At 41.6% G+C, this 18266-nt stretch overlaps 1 protein-coding gene across 1 annotated transcript; it reads left to right on the top strand.

The window, feature by feature from the left end:
• The first annotated feature begins 10302 nt into the window (after positions 1 to 10302).
• On the top strand, positions 10303 to 16224 carry LOC112846722 (butyrophilin-like protein 10). Its single transcript, XM_025906642.1, has 5 exons — positions 10303 to 10372; positions 11308 to 11646; positions 13066 to 13350; positions 13481 to 13597; positions 15984 to 16224. Exons 1-5 carry the CDS (start codon positions 10303 to 10305, stop codon positions 15998 to 16000), a joined length of 828 nt encoding a protein of 275 aa, XP_025762427.1. The 3' UTR covers positions 16001 to 16224.
• Positions 16225 to 18266: the final 2042 nt, after the last annotated feature.

Here is an 18266-nt window from a genome sequence, read left to right as displayed (position 1 = left end):
GTCAATTATGGAGTTCCACAGGGTTCAGTGCTAGGACCAATTCTATTTACATTATACATGCTTCCCCTAGGCAGCATCATTAGAAGACATAGCATAAATTTTCACTGCTATGCAGATGACACGCAGCTCTATCTATCCATGAAGCCAGGTAACACACACCAATTAGTTAAACTGCAGGAATGTCTTAAAGACATAAAGACCTGGATGGCCGCTAACTTTCTGCTTCTTAATTCAGATAAAACTGAGGTTATTGTACTCGGCCCTGAAAATCTTAGAAATATGGTATCTAAGCAGATTCTTACTCTGGATGGCATTACCTTGGCCTCCAGTAATGCTGTGAGGAACCTTGGAGTCATTTTTGACCAGGACATGTCCTTCAACGCACATATTAAACAAATATGTAAGACTGCTTTCTTCCATTTGCGCAACATCTCTAAAATTAGAAATATCCTGTCTCAGAGTGACGCTGAAAAACTAGTTCATGCATTTATTACTTCCAGGCTGGACTACTGTAATTCTTTATTATCAGGATGTCCTAAAAACTCGCTGAAAAGCCTTCAGCTGATCCAAAATGCTGGAGCAAGGGTACTGACAGGGACTAGAAAGAGAGAGCATATTTCTCCTGTTTTGGCTTCCCTTCATTGGCTTCCTGTTAAATCCAGAATTGAATTCAAAATCCTGCTCCTCACATACAAGGTCTTAAATAATCAGGCCCCATCTTATCTTAATGACCTTGTAGTACCATATCACCCTATTAGAGCACTTCGCTCTCGCTCTGCAGGCCTACTTGTTGTTCCTAGAGTATTTAAAAGTAGAATGGGAGGCAGAGCCTTCAGTTTTCAGGCCCCTCTTCTGTGGAACCAGCTTCCAGTTTGGATTCGGGAGACAGACACTATCTCTACTTTCAAGATTAGGCTTAAAACGTTCCTTTTTGCTAAAGCATATAGTTAGGGCTGGACCAGGTGACCCTGAATCCTCCCTTAGTTATGCTGCAATAGACGTAGGCTGCCGGGGATTCCCATGATGCATTGAGTTTTTCCTTTCCAGTCACCTTTCTCACTCACTATGTGTTAATAGACCTCTCTGCATCGAATCATATCTGTTATTAACCTCTGTCTCTCTTCCACAGCATGTCTTTATCCTGTTTTCCTTCTCTCACCCCAACCGGTCGCAGCAGATGGCCGCCCCTCCCTGAGCCTGGTTCTGCCGGAGGTTTCTTCCTGTTAAAAGGGAGTTTTTCCTTCCCACTGTCGCCAAAGTGCTTGCTCATAGGGGGTCATATGATTGTTGGGTTTTTCTCTGTATTTATTATTGTGCTATCTACTGTACAATATAAAGCGCCTTGAGGCGACTTTTGTTGTGATTTGGCGCTATATAAATAAAATTGAATTGAATTGAATTGAATTTGAAAATGGTTTGAAGTCGATGATTGGTGATTGATCAGGCCCTGAGAGTGACAAAGATTTGAGTGAAGGAGATGCCACACAAGTAACAGATTCTACTTTTATAGATCTGAGAGGGTTTAAACATGAGTGCAGCAGAGAGTCTTCATCCAAGGGAACCAGATTGTACATAATTTAAAAAGCTTTAAAAGGTGGAGACAAAATCAGCTGCTTTTCGTTCTTACAGTATCACTCAGCTTCTCAATTTGTATGAGCCAGACGCAGCTCAAAGCTGTAAAACTGCTGTGATTGTATTTTAACTTGAACACATTCCTGATCAGATTCTCTTTTTATTTTTGCTTTACTTTGTTGTTGTTTTTTATGTTGAGTAAGCTTGTTTGAGGAGAGTTTGTCTGTATTTGTAAACGTGACTTTAAAAAGACTCCAAGCAATAAAAATGGTGACTTCCAGAATTATGTTGGTGCTGTTAAAGCTGATAATGCTAATGAAATACTTGTATTTAAATGCAATGCTACAATCAAAATGCTGATTATAGTTTACCGTGTGTTTTATCATTATTATGTTTTGACTACTGAATTAATAGAAAAGATCTAAGAAAAAATTTGTATCCCAGCTTTTAAATAAAAACCGCCAAAACATCCTACTTGTGTGGCTGTTATGTTTGTGTAGCTCAGATATTCCCACACTGCACTCATTTTGAAATGTGAGAAATCTTCTGCAGACACGCAGACCTTTAGCCACGCCAATGATCATCGCAGCAAATAAAGATGAAGGATTTGCTTCTGTTTGTTTTCTTTTTGAACCACTGCTGATTTGGAAGATGGCGCGGCCACGTCCAGACGGCTTCCTGACCGCTCCGGACAGACTATGCACCTTTTTAGCTGTGTACTTATTTATTGCTTTGTTATACATTCCAAAATCTTCTAGTTTTATAGTTTACGACAGCAGATCACTTCTCAACATCGGTCACATTATGTCCTCTTTGTATATATTCACTCACTGTAGATAATGTTGTCTCTCTTTTTTGCATAGTCGAGGAGCGTATCAGGTCACATTTCACTGTGTGTTGTACTCGCTTAACTATGCACGTGAAGTGACAAATGAAGAATCTTGAATCTTGAATGATTTGCTTGTTGAGGATGATTCTCCACTAACAGCTTTACTTCTTGGATGTCACAGCCACTGGTTCAACTAAGATGAGATACAGGTTCTGGATCAAAAACAAGTCAGAAAATGAAGATTAACATCAACATTTTAAACCTCATGTCTTTGTTCCTTTACGTCCTTTACATCTAATTACAAGATGCAGTTCCCACATAGTCCACCAGAGGGCCACCACCTGCACTTTGTGATTAAAGTGTGTAGCAGATAAGGACTTGTATTGAGTTGTACTAAGCTAATCTAACAGCTACTTTTGGAAACTTGAAGGATGCACAGATATGTCAAACAAAGACAGTGTAGATATGGAAAAACAATACACTTATACATGTAGGGAGTAGCACCTGATAGCGTTCTGTTCTCTGCCTTGTGATTGGTGGAGGAATTCTGAAAGGAAGTTAGGTGTGTGGGGACAGAAGCTGAGAGGAAGAGAGGTTCATACAGGTGTGAGTGAGTTTGATCCATGGTGAAAGAGATTTGATGTTTTGGTTATTTTTTATTGTTTATTTGGATGAAGTGGTAGGTTTTTCCCCCTCTGTTACGTTTGGATTGTTTTTCTTTTAAAAACTAACTGCATTGGTTTGTCTTGTTAAGAAGTGCAGTACAGAGATGACCTGCAGAATCACACCTTAATTTGATCTTTTCCACTTTAAAATCCTCAGTGTAGCAGCAGTGTACGACAACTATTCCTGTATATTGCCTGTTTGCTGGAAAATGTATGTTGAATAAAAATTTTCTATAAAAACAAATAGACGCACCTCTGCTGCTTATCCATGCCAGTGTGCCACCTGTGATTCCTGGTATTTGCCAATAAATTACTGCAGAAATTTAAGCTGTTATAAATGACTTGTTGACCTCAAATCTGTCAAAGAGTAGGTCGATCATATCTCTCATGAAGAATATCAAGTAATGTAGAGCCAGAAATGACAAGTGACTTTTATATATCCTTTATTTATCTGGGTAAAAAGTGTCATTAACATTTAAAAGTGTTTTTCAAGACCGATTTACCCAAGAGGGCAGCAGAAATTGTAAAAAATATAACCTCACACTTCTATGAACTTACTTGAAGTGACCAAGAAGGACTAGACTGATGACAATATGGGTACAATCATGCAAAGTCATAAAGATACTTCAAAAATAGGTCATTTCTCTGTTTTTATATACAACCCCCTACATAAATCCTGTTCACTACAGTCTGATTACTAATATAAGTAAAGATACTTCCGGCGCCCCCGTGTGCGGCAGCCTGTTACAGCAGCTCTGCTCATTCTGAGTTTCTTTCCTTCTTATCTTTTTTCTTCTAGTAATTTTTATAACTAACGTATTAGTAATTAGACTCTGCAACCATGTTCTACCGTTTTGTGCTAGTTCTGGTTGTTTTTCTTAGTTTTTTCTATTTTTTTCACCCGTGTCTGGGGACCCAGAGCAGGGATCCTTTGTTTACAGTAGGGATCAGCTGTTAGCGCTGCGTCCAGCAGCGGTACTGCCGGCGGACAGACTCGACATTCCCAGTGAACTGAGGAAGAAAAGACGGGGGTGTCGTGCTGGGAAGGAGCGCCGTCGCCCGAGAAGGAGACGTTATCGACCATCTCTTCCTTCTGTAATTATTGGAAATGTACGATCTTTGCCCAATAAGATGGATGAGCTAACGTCGCTAACCTGGTCACAGAGGGAGTACCGGCAATGTAGCATCATGATGCTAACGGAGTCGTGGCTAACACCGCTAACTCCGGACACGAGCGTGACACTACCGGGATTCCAGATGCTGCGAGCGGACAGGACGAGAGAGAGCGGTAAGAGGAAAGGAGGGGGACTGGCAGTGTTTGTGAATGACAGATGGTGTAACCCCGGGCACATCACTGTAAAAGAACAACTCTGCAGCAGAGACATTGAGCTGTTAGCCGTTAGCATGCGTCCATACTACCTGCCCCGGGAATTCTCGCATGTTATCGCGATAACAGCGTATGTCCCCCCCTCGGCCAACGCGGATGCAGCCTGTGACTCTCTCCACTCTGTGGTCAGCAGACTGAAAACACAATCTCCGAGAGCCCTCTTCATAATATCAGGGGACTTCAATCATGCCTCACTGGACTCCACACTGCCCACCTTCACCCAGTATGTGACCTGCCCAACCAGAGACAATAAAACACTGGACTTACTGTATGCCAATGCTGAAGAGGCATACAGTTCATCACCTCTCCCTCCCCTAGGCAGATCTGATCACAACCTGGTGCACCTTGTCCCTGTGTATGAGCCCTTAGTGCGCAGGGAGCCACCAGCCACCCGCACAGTGCAGAGATGGTCGGAGGAGAGCGAGGAGGCTCTTAAGGATTGTTTTGAGTCGACTGTGTGGGAGGTGATCTGTGACGACCACGGAGAGGACATCGACAGCCTTACTACATGCATTACTGACTATATTAATTTCTGTGTGGATAACACCGTACCTACCAGGACTGTACGGTGTTTCTCCAACAACAAACCCTGGATTACTTCAGAAATTAAAGCTGTCCTCAAGCAGTAGAGGAGGGCCTTCAAATCCAGAGACAAAGAGGAGTTGAAAAGGGTGCAGAGAGAGCTTAGGGGACTGATAAGGAATGGGAAGGACAGCTACAGGCAGAAGATGGAGAACCAGCTTCAGCAAAACAATGTTGGTGAAGTCTGGAGAGGCCTCAGAACCATCTCAGGCCACAAACATCAGAACTCTCTGCCTGGGAGGGATGTGAGGTGGGCAAATGAACTGAATCATTTCTTCAACAGATTTGATTCAGCCATGAGGCAGTCTCCAACATCGGCTGCAGACTCACCCACCCCCACTGCTGCTGTTCCACCTCTGACACCCCAGACACTTCACACCTCCTCTATTCACCCTGCTCACTCCTCCCCACCCCCAACAACAGCATCCAATACACACTCAACACAAGGCTCCAGCCTGTCTCTCTCAACCACCCAGGTTCGGAGGGAACTGAGGAGGATTAAAGCCAAGAAGGCAGCGGGTCCAGATGGCATCAGCTCGAGGGTCGTCAGGTCCTGCGCGGACCAACTGTGTGGTGTGATGGAGCACCTCTTCAACCTGAGCCTGAGGCTGGGAAGAGTCCCACAGCTCTGGAAAACTTCCTGTGTTGTTCCAGTGCCAAAGACTTCACGCCCCAAGGACCTCAACAGCTACAGGCCGGTGGCTCTGACATCCCACCTGATGAAGACCCTGGAGCGGCTGGTCCTGGCTCAGCTTCGGCGCCTTGTGAGCTCATCACTGGACCCACTTCAGTTTGCCTACCAGCCTGGCATTGGAGCGGATGATGCCATCATTCACCTCCTACATCGTTCCCTCGCTCACCTGGAGACCGCTGGGAGCACTGTGAGAATCATGTTCTTTGATTTCTCCAGTGCCTTCAACACCATTCTTCCCTCGGTTCTGAAGGACAAGCTGGAGAACTCTGGAGTGGACCATCACCTCACTACCTGGATTTTGGACTACCTCACCGACCGACCACAGTATGTGAGGACTCAGGGCTGTGTGTCGGACAGGGTCGTCTGCAGTACGGGGGCCCCACAGGGAACGGTTCTGGCTCCGTTCCTCTTCACCATCTACACTGCAGACTTCTCCCACAACTCCACCCAGTGCTTCCTGCAGAAGTTCTCTGATGACTCTGCAATAGTCGGCCTCATCACTGATGGGGACGACAAGGAGTACAGAGGACTGACTCAAGACTTTGTGGACTGGTGCCAGCTGAACTACCTCCAGATCAACGCCAGTAAAACCAAGGAGCTGGTGGTAGACTTCCGCAGGCACAAGCATCCTCCACTGCAACCACTGAACATCCAAGGTATGGACATCGAGGCTGTGGACAGCTACAGGTACCTTGGTGTTCATCTGAACAACAAACTGGACTGGACTCATAACTCAGACGCCCTCTACAGGAAAGGGCAGAGCAGGCTGTACCTGCTTCGGAGACTCAGGTCGTTTGGAGTGGAGGGCCCACTCCTGAAGACCTTCTATGACTCTGTGGTGGCCTCAGCCATCTTTTATGGTGTGGTCTGCTGGGGGGCAGCATCTCTGCTGGGGACAGGAAGAGACTGAACAGGCTGATCCGAAGGGCCAGCTCTGTTCTAGGATGCCCTCTGGACCCAGTGGAGGTGGTGAGTGACAGGAGAATGGTGGCTAAGCTGTCATCCCTGTTGGACAACATCTCCCACCCCATGCATGAGACCGTGACAGCACTGAGCAGCTCCTTCAGTGGGAGACTGCGGCACCCACGGTGTGGGACGGAGAGATTTCGCAGGTCTTTCCTCCCCACTGCTGTCAGACTCTACAATAAAGACTTTTGCAGCTGATCAAACACACAAACCCACACATGTGCAATAAGACTGCTATACGTGCAATTCTTCTTCTGACGAAGCTGTGTTTTTGTATTTTCCTACTCAGTTGTATATAGTATTTGTATTTCTATTTTATTCTATTGTATATATTATTCTATTCTATTTTATTCTATTGTATATAGTATTTTATTTTATTTTATTGTATTTTATTGCATTCCAGTGTTTTCTAATTTCTGCTACATAACTTTGCACTTTTGCTGTAACAAAACAAATTTCCCACCTGTGGGACTAATAAAGGCCATCTTATCTTATCTTATCTTATATTAGATGTAAAAACACATAAAAACATTGGTGTATTTCTATTTTTTTCATTTTATATAAATCAAAAAGTGATTTATTTTAGAGAATTGGTGCAGACGGGGCAGGAACAATACGATGAAATGAACAGAGGTGTCACTGAGAAAAAGGAAAACGAAGGTTAACTGCAGAATGTGTATTAAAATATGGCAGCCCCAGTGTCATTATCAACTTTATACTTTAATAGTTAAGCTACTTATTTCCCCCTTTTCCTCACTATGTGTGGTTATTGCATAACCTACAGCTGTGGTCAGATGTTTACATCCATCCATCATGCGCATGAATGTCAGGGTCATTTTGGAGTTTTAATGATTTCTCTGAACTGTTCTTTTCTTAGGGAGGAATGATTGTACAGCATACATCTTTAATGACTGTGAGCACAAGTTTGAATTTATTTCTGATTTTCTTGAATCCACATGCACATGCTCAAACATATCCCCAGCATGCTCCTCTGATACACCAACCTTTCATCCTAGCTACCTCCATCAACCTTCTCTTAGGCCTTTCCCTGTTCCTCCTGCCCGGCACATCCTCCAGCATATCCTATATCCCTCCTTCTGTTTGTCTCCATACTGCTCAACCTGAGCTGTCCCTCTGATGTCCTCATTTCTTTTATTGGGACAGGACAGTGGGGAGAGACGATCGGGGAAGAAGCAGCATATGTTTGCCTCTACCACTTCATCAAACTTACTCCACAATTCATCTTTCTCCGCCAGCTGATATCCAACCTGGGAAGTGTGCACGCTGATAGCCAGCGTTTTAGGTCTTTGTCAGAGGTAAGATATTTAAAATATGAGCTATTGGTGGACACTTTGTGCACACCACCAGTAACAGTATAGTGGAGTCTGTGCAGGCACGTACAGAGGGGGTGGAGGGGGCTTGAGAACCTGCCTCTTTCCTCTTGGATCGCCCAAGCGCCCTTTTCTTGAGGCATTTTTTTCATGTGTGTGTGCTTGTGGAGTCCTGCCTGTGTCCCTCAACAATAACATTTAACTATTAATCACAATTTTTCTAAATAAAAGGATCTGGCCTGTATCAGTCACATGATGCGGCAGAGCTTGTGTGCACAAATTTGAATTTTCTTGAATCCACATGCACATGCTCATACATATCCCCACCATGATACACCAACCTGTCATCCTACGTTACCTCCATCAACCTTCTCTTAGGCCTTTCCCTGTTCCTCCTAGCTGGCACACCGTTTGTCCAGCATATCCCCCCTTCTGTTTGTCTCCATACTGCTCAACCTGACCTGCCCCTCTGATGTACTCATTTCATTTATTGGGGCAGGACAGTGGGGAGAGAGGGTGAGGAATCATAGGCCTCTGTTCGCCTCTTTTCCCTTAATGCATGTCCAATGAAGTCTACTTCACTCACCACTGTGTTTAATCACCACTTTATCCAACTTACTCCACAATTCATCTTTCTCCTCCAGCTGATATCCAACCCGTGAGGCATACATGCTGACAGCGAACGTTTTAGGTCTTTGCCAAAAGTGAGATATTTAAAATCTCACCTCTGGCAAAGACCTGAGCTGCTGGTGGACGCGTTGTGCACACCACCATTGGCAGCACAGTGAAGGCAGGTGCAGAGGGGGAGGAGGGGGCTTGAGCCTCTTTCCTCTTGGATGCCCCAAGTGCCCTTTTCTTGAGGCATTTTTTTTTTAATGTGTGTGTGTGGAGCTTGTGGAGTCCTGCCTCAGTCCCTCAACAATAACATTTAACTATTAATCACATTTTTTCCAAATAAAAGGATCTGGCTTGTATCAGTCACATGATGCGGCAGAGCGCGCTGGTTACGAGCCGGTGTCGCCAGTGGCGATTTTTGATATGGGCGACATGGGCCGTTGCCCAGGGCGGCATTGTGGTGGGGGCGGGATCATGGTATTGGCAAAAAAAAAAAAAAAGTTGCTTGCACTCATGCCGCCCCGACATCACGCCAGAGCATTTTGGGGATTGCATAGGCACCGAACGTTTTTTATTGCCCATTTGATAGGGCGCCCTCCATTTACGAGGTGCGCCTGCTGCTTGTTGCACAGGTAGGAGAGGGCGGGGCGACGAAGGATTCTCTGGCTGGCTTGAGCGGGTTATGTGAAATCCCAGAAACCCCCCCCCCATCAAACCGAATCTGTGCACTAAGTTGTAGGTCTATTAGTTTATCTTGTGGGGTTGGGTGTTGATACTGGAGTGCTAAATTAGTGATGGAAGATGGACAAGAAAGGTCAAAGCCATCAGATCCTCAGTTTAGAAAAAGAAAAATAAGGAAAGAAGAGGAGGAGAAACGGGCAAAAGATACAGGTGAGCAGATGTGTCTTTGGATAATGGCAGATATAATGTATGACATGTATCCTGAAACAAGAAAAACTAACAAAAAAAAGCGCCTTGAGCCGACTTTTGTTGTGATTTGGCGCTATATAAATAAAATTGAATTGAATTGAATTGAATAACAAGAAAACTTCTGTTTACCTTTGTTAGCCACTTGGCTATGATAGTAACAGTCGACAGGCAGTAGACACTGATGTGGCTTATTGAATCTTTTTTTGACTGCTATTCTCAATATACATACACACACACACACATATATATTATTTATCTGGTTAAATTCAGTATGATTCCAACAACAGTTTTCACAATAAAATATCTTAGTGTAGGCTACATATGTAATATGTTTTGTGTATGTGTGTGTGTGTGTGTGTGTGTATGTGTGTGTGGGTGTGGTGGCAGAGGAATTGAAGTGCAGCGCGGCACGGAAATGTGATGTTAAAAAGAGGTCTCACTCTTCCAAATATCTTCGCCCGGCTGCAGAACTGTCATGCTTAATCTATACTGAGAGAGAACAAAGGTTGCAGGAGGAAAACAAACTTTTATGTTCTCTTTGGTTTGAGACTTAACGCTTAATGAGGAAATTGACCCGAGCGGACCCTGGCGGACTCACAGACTCGGAAAGTAAAATCCCGGCTTGAGAGAGACATCTTGATTCTCATTAACTGAGTGATAGTTGGGCAGCTATGCTGTCAGTTCGCCGTCAGTTCGTGGAAGTTGCATGTTACTGTGGACTTGTTAAAAAGATGAACATTCAGGAGTTTCTGTATTTCTGCCTTGTTCTTGTTACTGCGTCTGCGAAAGGACATGAAAACGGTAAGAAGACTAATGATTAGTAACTACATTTAGTGATCGGAGAAATTTAAAATAAAAACCAAGGATATGATTTTCAGCAAAATTTATACAGTGCTGTAAATTTGAATGTTATAAATGTGTAATTTTAATTTTAAAAGCAAAATGGGGAATCTGGATTACTCAGAAGAAAGGTTTTTTTTTTTTTTTTGATTTTGTGTTTATTATTAGTCCTTTATTTATCCAGATAAAAATCTCATTGAGATCAGAAATCTCATTTCCAAGAGAGACCTGGCATCATAGCAGGAAAAGTCAAAAATACATGTACCACATAAGTACATAACAGTTTGTCTCCTGGATCAGACCGTCACAGTGCGTATGATGCCCAATTCAAAGGTCGGGTCTTCCAACAAGACCTGTAGGCCCCCTACAGGTAGAAATGTCATATTGCAAAAATTATACCACTGAGGCATTCTGGGTAACCACATGACTTAAGAAAAAAAAAGGAAGTGAAATTACATCAAACTGAAAAACACAAACAAGCTTTTTAAGGAGTGACTCTGCTGCTCTCCAAGAGTAGATTTAAATTTGTGACAAAGTTAAATTTTTTAAAATTGTTTTATATTCAGAAACTGGAATTACCTTGGATCTACTTTTTAACTTTTGAAAAACTTCTTTTAGACGTCCAGGTTGTAGGTCTAATGAGTGATTTGTGTAAACACAAGTAAAACAGACAATATTAAAAAGTGTAAAATGTGTGATGATTGTGACACACTGACCCATCAAAACCAAAACTAAACGAGTCTCGTGGTCATTTCACAAAGTATGAAATAAAATCATTGAATAAATCTTTTTCATATTTATAAACTGTGTTTTTAGAGTAATGGAGGTTATGTACATGTGTTTTAGGACCTTTGACTTACTCAAACATGAAGATTAAAACATGCTTCATCCTTCAGGGCAGGGAGTCATCACAGTGGTGGTCCCAGAAGGAAGAGATGCCATCTTACCCTGCTCCCTCAGCACCAAGCTGAGCCTTCAACATGAGGTCTTTGACTGGAAGAAAGATGGTCAGAAGGAAGTCTTCCTGTACTCTGCTCGCGACGAATACAATAACGGACGTCCGGGACAAGACGAGCAGTTCAAAGGTCGGGTCTCACATTTCCCAGAAGAGTTGACGCTTGGTAACGCCTCCATAGTCATCAGAAACACCAAGCTGGTCGACAGTGGAAACTATTCCTGTATTTTTCCACATCTTCAGCCAAAGGAACAAAGTTTCAACATTAAACTCATCGTTGGTGAGTTTTTCATTTTTGAAAACATCCTGAAAACACGACTAAGATCGCTGCTTTACTCACTCCGGTAATGTAATAACTGAGTTCTGCATTTATGATGTGGTGGCTCTCACTGTTAGACTGTACAAATGTAACTACGAGGCAAACAGCAGGGGATAAGCCGATGATGCAGAGTGAAAACGTGTTGTTGTTGCTTTTCAGAATGTGTCTTTAAGGACCGATCAGGTGACGTCACAGGTAAGTGATGATGTCATTTACATCTGTGGCGTGTCTGTGATGCTCTGCATTTAAACACTGATCAGGAGAAACGGTGTTGAACCCTGTTTTTGATCTATAACCCCAATGTGTGTAAAATGTGAATAAAAATAAAATACAATGACTTTCAATTCTCATTAAATGATATTTCATTCAGAATAGAAGATGTTTAAACTAACAAAAAAACTTATATTTTAGTAAAAGAAAAAGGGGTCTTTTTTAATTTGATGGCAGCAACATGTCTCCAAAATGGAAGGACAGCGTCAGGTTTACCTTGTGCAGCATTCTCTCTTCTTTTAACAGCGGTGCATAAACATCTGGGAGCTGAGGAGAGCATGTGCTGGACTTTGTGACAGGCATGCTGGTGAAACATCTGCACTGCATGCTGCCCAGTTCAGCATCCAGACTCTGCCACTATGAAGCCATGTTTTTTTTAATAGATCCAGTATGCAGTTTAGCATGATCTTGGGGAAGTACAGTATAAGAGGCCTGTGACTAGACAATATGTTGCCCTATTGAAGTTACTTGCCCACAGAGATTTCTTCAGATTTTCTGGAACTGCCATCAAATTCAAAACGATCAAATCTGGGTTCTGCTGGGAATAAAATATGGGTCTGTGAGATCTGCAAATCAGAACAGCTCACAGTTAGCAGCAACATGAAGAATCTGAACAGGTTGTTGTGTGGCCTTGTCTTTCTGTGACACATGAATTTGAAGCTTTATTCAGAGTTTTGTGTGTAAATGAGTGAATGGTGCACAGCCTCTGGGTGCAGAGTTGTAGCACACAGTGCAGATGTAAACATCAGTGACATCGTCAGCCTGTTGATTTCTCCAGATCTGTCTTTAGTCTGAGACACTGTGGGTTATGGTCATGTGACAACACTCACCTGTAACAGTACTGTAACTGCAGTATACTGTAGTACTGTACTATAGTACTGTTGTGCAGCCAAGTGATCTCAGCATTTATCAAATTTGGATTATTTTGGTTTAATCGACTGTGAGTTAGTTTTTTATGGTGATTAAATTAAGTAAAATGTCATAAACTGATTTTGTTCACATCCACCGTCATGGAAGAAAGTTACAATTACATTACAGAGTGTATAATATAACAGTATATTAGTCTCTGTGACCTTGTGCCTCAGCTGTAGCTTCATGCTGTGCTCACAGGTGCAGCTCCAAAGCCTTTTGTTGGGATCCTGAACATCACGGAGGACGGGGCGCTGCTGAAGTGTGAGGTTCCAGGTGCTTTTCCGAAGCCTTCGGTGGAGTGGAAGGACAGCGATGGAAACATCCTTCCCGCTGAGGAGCCGTGCGTGTCGTACAGAGGAGACCACTACTACGTCACCCTCCTCATCACTGTGACCAAGACAGACACCAATGTCTTCCGCTGTGTAGCCACCCAGCAGGAGATCAGCCATGTGACTGATGATGAGATCTACGTGCCTCACTGTGGTAAGATTTCTTCTTCTGTTCTCATCCTTGTGGTAATTTTTCAGGTTTTAAAGAGACTCTGTTTAATAGTAGTTTTCTCTACTGTTCTGTGAAACAGTGCTGCATTAACTTTTTGTTTAACTTGTTTCAGGGAAAACAGCTGAGAACTGCTGTGGAGCTGGTGTGGTTGTAGCAGCATTTTGTGGTGGAGTTCTGATTACTGCAGTTCTGTTTGTAGTTATAAAGTACATTAGAAGATGGCAGAGAGGTGAGAATAATAATGGATTTCATATTTAGCATTTATTTTGACATAATGTATGTGTGAGGTGTAAAATTCTCAGTATTTTATGGATTAATGCTCTGGATTGGCTGCAGATTGCAAACACCAAGTTCTTTTTTACAGCAGGTAGTTTTAGGCATATTTATCTCATTTTTCCAGCTAACAGGAGAAGAAGGAGTGTTTCTTTTTTCTTTTTTTAAAAAAAGAAAAAACTCTGAGTTATCTGTTTTCTGCAGATGTAGATTAATAAACTGTAAACTGAGGTACAAGAAGACATTTAAGGTGATGTTAGTGCTGAGCGATTGTCTCCACAGTCTGACCGTCTTATCGTCCTGCTGTATGATCACTAATGCTGTGTCCCATCAGCACCAGGGGCAGGTTTGTGGGGGTGATGGGCTTAACATGCAGTCAGTTAAGCAGCACTGGACACTCTTCAAGTGAACAGAGATCTCACCTGACCCACAACAGTGAGTTCAGAAACTCGCTGCTATTCCATCTCCATGTGTTAAACTCCAAAAGCTCAGGAACTCAAACCACAGACAACAGTAACACTGAGAAATCATGAGAAACTGTGGGCTGTGGATTCACCACACAGTGCCTTAAAATCAGCAGAACATGAAGCTGTAACACTCAAAGGCTGCTTATGAAATGTGGTAGTGATGGCAGCTGTTTGTTTTCTTTGAAAATGGTTTAAAGTCAATGATTGGTGATTGATCAGGCCCTGAGAGTGACAAAGATTTGAGTGAAGGAGATGCCACACAAGTAACAGATTCTACTTTTATAGATCTGAGAGGGTTTAAACATGAGTGCAGCAGAGAGTCTTCATCCAAGGGAACCAGATTGTACATAATTTAAAAAGCTTTAAAAGGTGGAGACAAAATCAGCTGCTTTTCGTTCTTACAGTATCACTCAGCTGCTCAGTTTGTATGAGCCAGACGCAGCTCAAAGCTGTAAAACTGCTGTGATTGTATTTTAACTTGAACACATTCATCATCAGATTCTCTTTTTATTTTTGCTTTACTTTGTTGTTGTTTTTTATGTTGAGTAAGCTTGTTTGAGGACAGTTTGTCTGTATTTGTAAACATGACTTTAAAAAGACTCCAAGCAATAAAAATGGTGACTTCCAGAATTATGTTGGTACTGTTAAAGCTGATAATGCTAATGAAATACTTGTATTTAAATGCAATGCTACAATCAAAATGCTGATTATATTTTACCGTGTGTTTTATCATTATTATGTTTTGACTACTGAATTAATACAAAAGATCTAAGAAAAAATTTGTATCCCACACTGCACTCATTTTGAAATGTGAGAAATCTTCTGCAGACACGCAGACCTTTAGCCACGCCAATGATCATCGCAGCAAATAAAGATGAAGGATTTGCTTCTGTTTGTTTTCTTTTTGATCCACTGCTGATTTGGAAGATGGCGCGGCCACGTCCAGACGGCTTCCTGACCGCTCCGGACAGACTATGCACCTTTTTAGCTGTGTACTTATTTATTGCTTTGTTATACATTCCAAAATCTTCTAGTTTTATAGTTTACGACAGCAGATCACTTCTCAACATCGGTCACATTATGTCCTCTTTGTATATATTCACTCACTGTAGATAATATTGTCTCTCTTTTTTGCATAGTCGAGGAGCGTATCAGGTCACATTTCACTGCGTGTTGTACTCGTTTAACTATGCACGTGAAGTGACAAATGAAGAATCTTGAATCTTGAATGATTTGCTTGTTGAGGATGATTCTCCAGTAACAGCGTTACTTCTTGGATGTCACAGCCACTGGTTCAACTAAGATGAGATACAGGTTCTGGATCAAAAACAAGTCAGAAAATGAAGATTAACATCAACATTTTAAAACTCATGGCTTTGTTCCTTTACGTCTTTCTTTTTAATCTAATTACTAGATGCAGTTCCCACATAGTCCACCAGAGGGCCACCACCTGCACTTTGTGATTAAAGTGTGTAGCAGATAAGGACTTGTATTGAGTTGTACTAAGCTAATCTAACAGCTACTTTTGGAAACTTGAAGGATGCACAGATATGGCAAACAAAGACAGTGTAGATAGTAATGGAAAAACAATACACTTATACATGTAGGGAGTAGCACCTGATAGCGTTCTGTTCTCTGCCTTGTGATTGGTGGAGGAATTCTGAAAGGAAGTTAGGTGTGTGGGGACAGAAGCTGAGAGGAAGAGAGGTTCATACAGGTGTGAGTGAGTTTGATCCATGGTGAAAGAGATTTGATGTTTTGGTTATTTTTTATTGTTTATTTGGATGAGGTGGTAGTTTTAGTGTTAGTCCACACAGCCTTGTAGGACTCAGTTCTTTTCTTTCTGTTCTGCTCTTTCCTTTCAACTGGTTGTAGCAAAGGGTTGGATGTAACAGCATCAGTGTCACTAAGAACGATTAATCTAACAATGGGAAAAAAGGCTGTCATCAATGAAGACATGTGACCAGGGGTGGTGCCAGCGTTCTGTTTTTGGACCGGCCTTGTAATTACACAAATAAATATGATTAATAGGATACTATCATTTTGATTTATTACAAGCAGATATTCTATGGTATAAATTAAGAATACAGGACCTTATATATCAATGATCATATCTGGATTAATTTTCCAGACACAGAGATTCAAAGTGTAATTAAATCATCTTATTCAGATGATAATTCCCATACAGACATGGTGTTGGGCAGTTGCCTGCTTGGCAATTGACCTTTGTTGTTGGGTACAGAAGGAGCCAGGTGTTCATATTTTTTGTTTGTAGGTTTCTTTTTGTTTGTTTGTTTTGCATTCCTGATGTACCATTGACAGGTTTCCCCCCCTCTGTTACATTTGGATTGTTTTTCTTTTAAAAACTAACTGCATTGGTTTGTCTTGTAAAGAAGTGCAGTACAGAGATGACCTGCAGAATCACACCTTAATTTGATCTTTTCCACTTTAAAATCCTCAGTGTAGCAGCAGTGTACGACAACTATTCCTGTATATTGCCTTTTTGCTGGAAAATGTATGTTGAATAAAAATTTTCTATAAAAACAAATAGATGCACCTCTGCTGCTTATCACAGGTTCCTCAAGCCAGGTCTGTTTATTTTGGGCTTCAGCTTTTATATGAATCACAAAGGCAGAATAAAGGAAGGTCAGGCACAAGTAGGGCTTTTTAAAGATAGCGTTTTTATTTGCCATCATAGATCCATTATAACTGCAGGTGTGGATCATCAACTACAAACCTACAAACGTGTTGAACAGCCACACCCTGAGTGTACTTGACTACGAGATCTTTGATACTCAGTTGTTTTTAACGCTGCTTTCTTTATGATATATTCATAGGAAAACGTAGGATGGAGAATGTGTAAACATGCAAACAAAACTGAGTAATCATCTGATTCCTAATCTGTGCATTTTGTCATGCTACTTGTTGTGTTTGAGCTCACCTCGCTCAGGTTGATCTCAATATTTTGAGCCTTTATCTGGGACCAAGTTGTCTTTGAACTGATCAGCCAGAGAGACAGTCTCTGTAAAAGAAGTCACAAAAAATACTGAGGTAAGACAGCGTGAGTGAAAACTATATTCAATAACCTTGGCTTTAAAACAGCCTGTCTCAGGTTAGGCGCTGTTTTCAATAAATTGCATGCTCAAAACAATGTTTTCTCTCACTCCCATTTCTTCCAGTTGCATGTTGAAGCTCTACTTGCAACATTGTTAAGATCCAACCATGCAAAATATGATTTTTTTCAATTTTTCAAGTGGTCTTAAACTTTTGATTGGGAGTGCAACTTGTTATTAATTTCTGGCTCAGCAAACAAGCAGAAATTTGTTTTTGTCACGGCCAAAAGGCAGAAAAAGGAAAACGGATTCAAATGCTGACTGAGACAACTGAGAAACGTGATAACAATACTTTATTTACAAACTGTAAGGGAACACTTGAAAATTCAATAATGTACTGTGAGCTACAATATAACCAAGGTAACGTATATGGAACGGGATTATTCCTGAATCTTTTTATTGACATTGTCTTATACTTTTGTGTCTGCTCAGACGTTCGCCCACTATCTGGCCTTCTGTATGCCTGCTTCCTGAACTGACTGAACTTGCTAATATTTATTAATAACGTATTAATAATTAATAATATTAATGTGGTCGCCTGCTCGTCTCGCTGAGCTAAACTGGCGACCCTGTGTTACATGTTTTAACATGACTGCACTATAAGTGGCTGATAGCTGCTGTCGTAAGCTGTTTGTTCATGTCCACACTGTAAAAAAGAAAATGTTGAGAAAACGTAAAATTTCAAGGCAACATGATGCAAGAGATTTTTGAGTTTTCTCAACTTTTGCCAACTGCTGTTGACTCAACTAAGATTTACAAGTTCTGCCAACTTGGATCTCCTTGTTCACCTAATTAGGATAATCCTGGAAGTCTAACGAAGAAATTCTGGTTTCAATGCCATGTATTTCTGCCTTCACCAAACACAGATATTCTTGTTGAGTAATCATACAATTCTTACTCCAGTGAGTTGAAAATTTACCTATATAAACAAAGGAAAATGTATGTTGTTATTATACTTGAAAAAACACTTAATAAATAGATATAGAATAAAACAAAGCACAATTCAATGTTATCTAAAAGCTTATTTATTTTGTTCAACAGTCTT

Source organism: Oreochromis niloticus, linkage group LG4 (assembly GCF_001858045.2).
Source record: "Oreochromis niloticus isolate F11D_XX linkage group LG4, O_niloticus_UMD_NMBU, whole genome shotgun sequence".
In the NCBI taxonomy this organism is placed as follows: domain Eukaryota; kingdom Metazoa; phylum Chordata; class Actinopteri; order Cichliformes; family Cichlidae; genus Oreochromis; species Oreochromis niloticus.
The sequence above is the reverse complement of the archived record's forward strand: the minus strand, read 5'-3'. Positions and strand labels throughout refer to the sequence as shown.

Excerpts from the sequence above, each read along its gene's own strand:
- LOC112846722 (XM_025906642.1), top strand. The coding sequence starts at position 10,303 with ATGAACATTCAGGAGTTTCTGTATTTCTGCCTTGTTCTTGTTACTGCG. Across the intron at positions 10,373-11,307 it reads TGCGAAAGGACATGAAAACG|GGCAGGGAGTCATCACAGTG; the intron begins GTAAGAAGACTA and ends TTCATCCTTCAG. Across the intron at positions 13,351-13,480 it reads GATCTACGTGCCTCACTGTG|GGAAAACAGCTGAGAACTGC; the intron begins GTAAGATTTCTT and ends AACTTGTTTCAG.